This window comes from Athene noctua, chromosome 2, assembly GCF_965140245.1.
Source record: "Athene noctua chromosome 2, bAthNoc1.hap1.1, whole genome shotgun sequence".
Lineage (NCBI taxonomy): Eukaryota > Metazoa > Chordata > Aves > Strigiformes > Strigidae > Athene > Athene noctua.
In genome coordinates this window covers 165,527,222-165,536,089 of record NC_134038.1, presented here as the reverse complement: position 1 = coordinate 165,536,089, position 8,868 = coordinate 165,527,222, and the positions used below count along the sequence as shown (strand labels likewise).

At 67.0% G+C, this 8,868-nt stretch overlaps 1 protein-coding gene across 3 annotated transcripts; it reads right to left on the bottom strand.

The window, feature by feature from the left end:
• Positions 1-369: 369 nt before the first annotated feature.
• On the bottom strand, positions 370-8,211 carry CSPG5 (chondroitin sulfate proteoglycan 5). 3 transcript variants are annotated; one of them, XM_074901043.1, is made up of 5 exons: positions 8,024-8,211; positions 5,095-6,400; positions 4,225-4,413; positions 2,832-2,904; positions 370-954 (listed from the first exon to the last, which is right to left on the bottom strand). In XM_074901043.1, the coding sequence occupies exons 1-5, from the start codon at positions 8,091-8,093 to the stop codon at positions 793-795; spliced, it is 1,800 nt and encodes a 599-aa protein (XP_074757144.1). In that variant the 5' UTR covers positions 8,094-8,211; the 3' UTR covers positions 370-792. The 3 variants fall into 3 exon arrangements, with proteins under 3 accessions (XP_074757144.1, XP_074757146.1, XP_074757145.1); XM_074901045.1 differs by lacking the exon at positions 370-954 and adding an exon at positions 1,353-2,306; XM_074901044.1 differs by lacking the exon at positions 370-954 and adding an exon at positions 2,313-2,473.
• Positions 8,212-8,868: the final 657 nt, after the last annotated feature.

The window sequence follows — 8,868 nt, the reverse complement described above, 5'->3', positions numbered from 1 at the left end:
ACCCACACTTTGTGGGGGGACTTGGGGATGGGGATGGAGAAGAGCCTGTGAGCAGGGTGTGGCCCAGGCACCTCTGCTAAACATCCCGGGGTGTCCCACCTCCACCCGAGCGCGTCTGGGATGGCAGCAGCCCACAGCGTCCCCGCTCCAGTGGACGTGTTGGCACCCCTGGCTTGGCAAAGCTGGGGAGGGCAGGGAGGGGGGGCCAGGCACCCACCACCCATCCTGGGTGATGCTCAGATGGGACCCGGGGGGACCAGAGCCCGAACCTGCTGTGTCTGTGTCAGGAGATCGCAGGCACCGGCCAGAGGCTTAACTTTTAAAAAAAAAAAAAAAAAAGTTTTATTTCAAGATCTTCCTTTTTTTTTTTTTTTTTTTTTTTTCCTCGTTGTTTTTACTTATACTTCAAAAAAAGTGGGGTAAAGTACAAAAAAAGTCAGTTGCGGAACGGCAAAGGTTTAGAAATCACAGCGCTGAACTAACCCAAGCGATAGACACGGAGCACAAACCAAACACCCCCACGACACGACGCGGCCAAAGACCATTTACAGCCTTTGGCTTTGTATTATTATTAATTAATTTTTGTTTTCTTCTGTACAAAAACACACCAAAGCATGCCACGGAGCAGGGGAAAAAAAAGAAGAGATACCGGATGGGGAGGAGACGGGAGATTTGTAGAGCAGGGGACACGGGAGGGCTGGCTCCTGCTCTCGCCGCCTCCGCCGCCTCCTCTTCCTCCTCCTCCTCCTCCTCCTCCTCCTCCTCCTCCTCCTCCTCCTCCTCCTCCCCTTCTCACGTCAGGTTGTTCTGCAGACAGTTGAGCTCGCCGCCGTCCTGCTCCCCTTTGCCGCCGTCGTGCTTGGGCGACGTTGAGTTGTGGATGTTAAACGGCTCCTCGTCCTTCAGGCAGGATTTGAGGGAATCCTGCAGCTTGTGGGGAGCGCTGGGGTCATCCTGCCAGGAGAGATGTTGGGGGTCAGGAGATCACCGTGCCGTGGGGGACACTGTGGCATTGGGGGGGGTGACCCACAGCGGGGACCACCGGGTGGTGTCCCCGCCGGTGACCCGGCATCCCGAGCCAGGCAGGGCTGCCCAAAGCTGAATCCAAACGTGACGTGACCCCCCAAGCGCACATTTCGGCGTGGGGGGAGCGTGGAGCTCACAGCACGGGGGGAGAGAGTCTGACCTGCCTGCAGTGACTCGCTGCCACTCCCCTCCGTGAGTTCCCAGCACCCAAAGCTGCTCGCCGACAGCACCCAAGAGCCACGCTGGCCACGGAAGCCACCCCACCCATCACCCCTCCAGCCACCCCCACCATCCCCTGTCCGCCCCCTCCCCATTTCTCTTCCCATTTCCAGTCCCCACGACAACTAGCAACTCCCCGAGCGAGCGGCGCTTGGCAGGAGGCCCGAGGGGTTGGATTTATTGCGGTTCGTTAGCGTACAGCTGGCCCCGCCATGCTGAAGCCATGGATGCCTCTTCCCAACGTCCCCCCCACGGCTGCCCGGAGCATCCTCCCATGGGGATGGGCTGCACCCCGAATTTCTCCCGCATCCGTGGAGAGCGTGGCATGGCCGAGATCTGGCTGCGCCGGGTCACGTCCGTGCTGGCATCGCCGTTGGTGCTGGCGGGGCAGGATGAGCCCTGGCGTGGGGGCTGTGAGGGCGGGATGGGCCGTGGCGCTGAGGCATCCACCGGCATCGTAGCGTGGTCCCGGTGCCGCGCAGGAAGCAGCAGAGGGATGGAGATCCCCGAGGGCCAGTGGCACACTCCTCGGATGAGGATGGGAAACCTCCATCTTCTGGGCAGTGACTCTATGAGCAGCCCCCGGCCAGGCCGGGGCGGGTGTCATCACTCCACGGCAAACCCCGCAGGACGGGCACCGCTGCCAGGGCACTGAGCTCCATCGCCCAGCGGAGGGCCCGCACCACGTGTCCCCAGAAACCCCTTTCCCAGGGGCGTTGACCCCGCTGTCCCCTCCGCATCTTCGCTGCACTGTGTCCTGGGCACCGCGGGCCGCTGTAGGACCGAGCCCTCGGCATCCCGGAGGGGACAGGGGACGGCTCGGACCCCAGTGAGGTGCCAGGGAGGGGCACCGAATTCATCCCAAGGTTCATCCTCCCCGCAGCGGGGAGCGAGCTGTGGCCAGGAGCCTCCTGCCAGGGTGGGCCGAGCAGCAGCAGACGCTACGGCTGCTAAAGGCGGTTGAAAACCAGGAAAAAAAAATCAGCTCGGGGCTACGACAAAGGCTAGAGGGACCCACGCTCCTCCTGCGGCTCGCGCTCGGCAAAGCCCTTCGCTTCTCTCTGTTTCGATTCGAAAGACAGGAGGTTGGAAGAGCAGCCCTGGGGGGACACGAGCGGCTGCACCCTGACCACGCCAGCAGCATCCCGGAGCATTTTGTCCTCCAGCATCACGTGTCGCTGCCAGCCGCCGGTCCTGCCCCAGCACCGCCACAGCCCGGGAGCATCGTCTGCCAGAACCACATGGCACTGTCCCCTCCCTGAAAATGCCACCACAGCCGCCCCTGCCACCCGCACACGGAGCCAAAGCCACCGGGGAACTCTGGGTGGTGCCACGTGGGGACGGGGCAGCGGTGACACCGACCCCCTGCCTGGCCTGGGTCTGGTTTGGGTAGTCACAGCACGGCGGGACCCCATGGCGAGGGGACAGAGCAGTGGCCGTGGCGGGATGGGGACAGGCAGTGCTAGGACCACGGGTAGGGGGGTGACAGATGAGATGTCACTGGACAGAGGGACAAGGGTAGGACAGCAAGCAGGACGGGGCGGGGGGGCGGGGGGGACGCACACAGTGCCACGAAGCCTCCTTACATTTGGGTGGGAGCCCTCGGCGATGGTGGAGAGGGAGAAGTTGTCGTTGTGCAGCTCGGACGGGGTGCGGTATCTGCCGGGGGGAGAGGAGAGCATGGCAGTGAGACTGCGGGTGCCAGCGAGCACCCCCAGCCACGTTTTGGGGTGAACACGGTGTTAGGGGGGGTTAAATGCCCCCAGTACTGGAGGTCTAGGGGCTAAATATCCCAAGGGATGGAGATTTGGGGCTAAATATCCCCAGATCTGGGGGCTTAGGGGCTAAATGTCCTCAGCTCTGGCATTTTGGGGGGCTAAATGTCCCCAGATAGAGGGTTTGGGGGTGCTAAACATCCCCAGGGATGGAGATATGGGGGCTAAATGTCCCCAGCACTGGAGGTCTAGGGGCTAAATATCCCCAGGGATGGAGATTTGGGGCTAAATGTCCCCAGCTCTGGCACTTTGGAGGGCTAAATGCCCCCAGATATAGGGTTTGGGGTGCTAAACATCCCCAGAGATGGAGATATGGAGGCTAAATGCCCCCAGGCCTGGCATTCTGGGGGGCTAAACATCCCCAGGGATGGAGATTTGTGGCTAAATACCCCCAGACCTGGGGGCTTGGGTGCTAAACCTCCCCAGCTCTGTCATTTTCAGGGGCTAAATGCCCCCAGATATAGGGGTTGGGGGGGGGGGGGGGGGGTACACATCCCCAGGGACAGAGATATGGGGGCTAAATGCCCTCAGCTCTGGGGATTTGGGGCTAAAGACCCCCAGATGTGGGAAGGTGCAGGCAGGGGAGCGGTGAGGGCAGCCTAGGGCAGGCAGGAGCCGCAGGCTCCCAGGGCCTGAGAGGGAGACCCATGGGCTGGCAGGCAGCTCCACTGCTAATTAGACTTGGCAATTCCAAACACTAATTAACAGCTCGTTAGGGACCCAGGCTGGGAGGGCTTTCTCCTCCCGGGCTCCAGGGAAAGTGGGCAGCAATTGCTGGGGTGGGGGGGGGTGACCCCAACCTTTGCCCTGTCGTGTCCCCCCCCAGCCCTGTCCCCAGGGGCACACCGGGGATGATCTCTGGTGGCCCCTGGGCGGCATGGCGAGCCCAGTGAGTGGTCCCAGCTCCCAGTGCAGCAGATTAACTGGTGCCAGTCAGGAGAAGCTTTTAAAGGATTAACGGTGGAGCAGGAGCCACGAGCCACGTCCCCGCCGGCCACCCGCCTCCGGGAGCTTTCCCACCCACCGTCACCTTGTCCCCATCGGCGTAGGGGGTCCCGATGACACTGTGAGGGGGGGACGGGACCACATCCAGCCCCGGGGGGTGCTGCTGGCAGGAGCTGAGACCACCCAAATCTTTGGTGGCTCTCGGGGTGCCACCCTGCAGCGGTTTGAGGGGCGCCAGCCCCGTCCCCATGGCACTCACTTGGTCTTGCGCAGTTTGCTGTTCTCCGTCTTGAGCAGGTAGAGCTTCTTGGCGAAGAAGACGGTGAGCATGAAGAGCAGCAGCACCACGAGGGCGGCCGAGCCCACGGCCACACACATCACCTGGAAGTCGGTGACGATGGCCTCGCAGCGCGTGCCCTTGTGCCACGTGTAGTCCTGCGTGTTGCACCTGCAAGGGGACGCGGTTAGGGACCCCCCACCCCAAAAACCGTCCCCACAGGGGCATCTCTTATCAGGGAGATTACAGGGGATGAGGTTAATGGGTCCCCAAGGGCCACCCTGAGAGGGGTGACTCCCCCCCAGACACCGTGACCAAGCGAAATGGGTGACACCAGGAGTGGGGTTGGGGGTCCCCCCGTTGATGCTCACCCCCTGCGCCCCATGCTCCCAGCCCCACGCAGTCCCGGTGGTGGTGGGGAGCGGGGTGGCTGGTGGGGTGTGGGACAGCCCTGTCACACCACGCCCCCGTGTGTGCCCCCCCCCCCCCCCGTGCGGGCGGGCTCGGTGCCAGCCGCACGACGCGTGCTGAATCGTACGGCACAGCCGGCATCGGCCCTCCCCGGGCACAATCTGCCGGGGCCGATTAGCGCGGAGGCCCCGGAGCCTCGGCTGCGTGGCCCTGACCTAATTCCTGCCCAGCCACTGCCCGGGAGGGGGGACAGGGGGGGGAAAAGGAAAGCCCCTCTGTGCCCGGGCGGGATGGGGCTGCGGGGGCAAAGGGACCTGGCTGGGGGTGCACAGGGGATGAGGCACACAGGGCTGGAGAGCCCAGGGGTGGGGCGCACAGGGATGGAGACCCCCCACATGCCCCCCCCATGTCCCCACGAGACCTGGGGTCCCCGTCCCTTACCGGCAGAAGGCCCCGTGGCTCTCCACCAGGTAGCACTGGCCGCCGTTGTGGCAGTAGCTGGGGACGAGGTCGCAGACGGAGCGGCAGGAGCTGTTGTGCCGCACGTAACCGTTCCGGCACTCGGTGCCGTTTTCGGGGAGACCCCGCTCCCCCGGGCGCGGCCGCGCCGTGGGGCTGCTCCCCGCCACGCCGGAGGGCTGCGGGAGGGCCATGTCACGGCGGCCGGTGGGTCGGGGGTCCCGCGGCACTGGCTGGGCACCGGGCACGGCTGAAGCAGGTGGCCGGTAGCCATTCTCGTCCTCCAGCCCCCCCTCTTCCTCCTCCTCCTCTTCCTCCTCCTCCTCCTCCAGCTCATCCTCCTCATCCCCGTCGGCGTAGAAGGAGGTGGTGGGGTAGAAATCGGCGTCGTCGAAGGGCGTGAAGTCGTCGTAGAGCTCGTGGAGGGCCCACGGCGTGGCTGCCCCCTCCGGCTCCTGACGCCGCACCGAGCCGGCCACCCCCCGGCTGCCCCCGGGGAAGCCCCCGAGTCCCTCGCCCCCCTCAAACAGGTCGTAATAATCGACATCGATGATCTCCGAGGCCGTCCGGTCGGCCGGCAGCTCGCCCGGGCCCGGGGCAGCGGTGATGGGCTCCTCCGCATCCAGCCAGGTCAGATCCGTCCGGCCACGAGCGCCCTGCACCGGGGCCGGGCTGGATGCGGCCACCCAGAAGTCGGGGGGATGCTCCGAGTCCCCCGCGGCACCGGGCACGGGGCTGGGGTCACCCAGCACGGGGGTCCGCGGCGGAGCCGAGCCCCCAGCCGCCAGCAGCAGGTCGGATTCGGCGGAGTCGGTGGTGAGCTGTGGGCCGGGGCGGCTCGGCGGGGCGGCCGTGAGCCCCCCAAAACCCCCTGGGCTGGACAGGGAGGTTTGCGTGGGCCGCTCACCGCTCCCCGGTTCCTCGGGGCTGCCCAGTGCCACCGGCACCGTCCCCCCGTCTCCGGGCCAGGTCACGGCGGCCTGGCCCTCCTCCGCCCAGCCGGCTTTGGGGGGCAGAGCGCTGGCGTCGCCCTCCCCGCCGCACCCCACGCACCCCTCCGGCACCGCCACCGGGTCCGTGGTGGCAGCCGTGACCCCCCCGGGGGGCTCTAGCTGGGGTCCCACCGGGGGCTCGCTGCCCACCGCCGCCCCCCCGGGGCTGGTGCCGTTGCTGGGCCCCCCCGGGGGGTCTCTGCTCGCCGGGTCCCATTGTGGGGGGCTGCTCTCCAGGGAGCCCTCCCAGCCTCTCCCCTCGGCCTCGCTGGCGTTTTGGGGGGGCCACTCGGATGCTGGAGGGGGACAAGGAGAGAAAGACATGTCAGAGGTGCCCCCCACACCCCAGGGAGGCCGTGGCAGCCTGGGGCCCTGCCTGCTCGTCCTCGCACCCACCATCACCGTGACAAAACATTTTAGGGGGGGGGGTGTTTCACCCCTAGTCTTTTACAGCCTCTCCTGGGGATTGAAGGGGCAAACCCTGCCACAGCCCCCAGCTCCGAGGCACCCACGACAGCTCCTGTCATCACCCCCAACTCTGGGACCTCGCCCCCACCGCGACACAGCCCCCCCAAGCCAGGCTCCCCCCCGGCCCAGCCCCCCCCCAGCTGCTCTGCAAGGGAACCGGCCTCTCCTGCTCTGGCAAGGGGATCCAGCCCCCCCTGCGAGAGGATCCAGCCCCCTTCAGAGGGATCCAGCTCCCCCTGCAAGGGGATCTACCAGCCTCAGATGCATCCAGCCCCCCCGCGAGGGGATCCAGCCCCCCTTGCAACGGGATCCAGCCCTCCTCGGGCTCCTGCAGCTGCACCCTGTACACATAAGGGGATCCGGCCCCACCCCAATGGGATCCAGCCCCTTGCAACAAGGTCCTGCCCACCCCCACAACGGGATCCAGCCCCCTCCAAGGGATCCAGCCCCCCAGCAAATAGATCCAGCCCCCTCTGCAAGGGGATCCAGCCCTCCTCTGGGTACTGCATATGCCTCCGCTACACAGACTGGGCTCCAGACACCCCCCCACACCCCCGCCCAACGGGATCCAGCCCCTCCTGCAGGGGATCCAGCCCTCCTCCGGGTCCTGCAAGTGCACTCCGTACACACCACGGGATCCAGCCCCCCCCCCATGGAATCCAGCCCCCTTAGGGGGGGATCCAGCTCTCTCTGGAGCCTGCAAGTGCAGCCCATAATCACAAGAGGCTCCAGCCCCTGCAAGGGGATCCAGTCCTTCCTCCATAGGGATCCAGCCCTCCTCTGCCTCCTGCAGCTGCACCCCATGCACATAATGGGATCCACACCCCCCCCCGGCAAAGATCCAGCCCCCCCGGCAAGGGCATCCAGCCCTCCTCTGGTCCCTGCAGCTGCACCCCATGCACATAACGGGATCCAGCCCCTGCGAGGGGATCCAGCCCCCCCCGGAAAAGGGATCTAGCCCTCCTCTGGCTCCTGCAGCTGCACCCCATACGCATAACGGGATCCAGCCCCCGGCAAGGGGACCCAGCCCCCCCCCACAAGGCATCCAGCCCCCCCGGCGAGGGGATCCAGCCCTCCTCCGGCTCCTGCAGCTGCACCCCGGACACCCAAGAGGACCCAGCGTCCCCCCCCACTAAGGGATCCAGCCCCCCCCCCCCCCGCAAGAGGACGCAGCTCCCTGCGAGGGGATCCAGCCCCTCTCTGAGGGGATCCAGCCCCCTCACAAGGGGACACCCCCCCCCCCTCCGCGGTACCTGCAGAGGAACGCAGCCCCTTCCCGGGCCCCGGAGCCCCCCCCGCGGGGATCCGCCCCCCCCTTTACAGGTGGCGGGCCCCCTCCTGCGCCAGGATGGGTTCACCCAGCCCCCCCGCCCCCCCTCGTCCCCGGTGCAGGATCCGGCCCCATCCCGGGGCTCAGCGTCCCCCCCTCCCCTCCGTCCCCCGGTACGTACCGAGGGCACCGAGCGCCAGCAGCAGGGCCAGGGCCGGGGCGGTGCGGGGCCGGGCAGCCGCGGGGGCCATGGCGGCATGGAGGGACCCGCGGCTCCGCCACCGGGGCCGGCACCGGCAGCGGCTCCGCCCGCGCCCCGCGCCCCGTGTCTCCCGCCGCCGCCGCCGCTCCGGGGAGAAAGGGGGGGGGGGGGGGCCGGGCTGGGGGCGGGCGGGGAGCCACCGGGCTCCGCCCGCGGGACTGGGGAGGCCGCCGGCAGCACCGGGACGCGGCAACGGGACCCCCCCGGCCCGCTTCGGCATCCTCCGGGGGCATCCCCCCCCCCCCGCATCCCAAACACCACCGGGGGATCCAGCCCGGCATCCCCCCCCCGCTCCAAACACACACCCCCCGCACTGGGACCCATCAGTGACCCCCCCAAACTGCTCCTCGCACCAGGTGTGTGTGTGTGTGTCCCCTCCAGCAACGGGGTTCGTTACTGACAGCCCCCCCCGGGGGCACCCCTGCACTGCGACCCTCAGGCCTGCACCAGGATCCCTCTTTGACTCCCCCCAAAACTGATCCTGCGGGGGGGGGGGGGGGACACACCCCACCCCCCCTGCACTGCGATCCGCCCCCCGCACCAGGATCCCTCTTTGACTCCCCCCAAAACTGATCCTGCGGGGGGGGGGGGGGGGGGGGAGATCCCTGCACCAAGATCATCCCCTGCAACCCCCCCAGCACCATCTTGTTGAAGCCCCCTAAAACCATTCGGGCATGGGGGGGGGCACCTCTGCACTGGGACACGCCCCCCCAGCACCAGGATTCTTCATTGAGATCCCCCAAAACTGCTCCTGCACGGAGGGG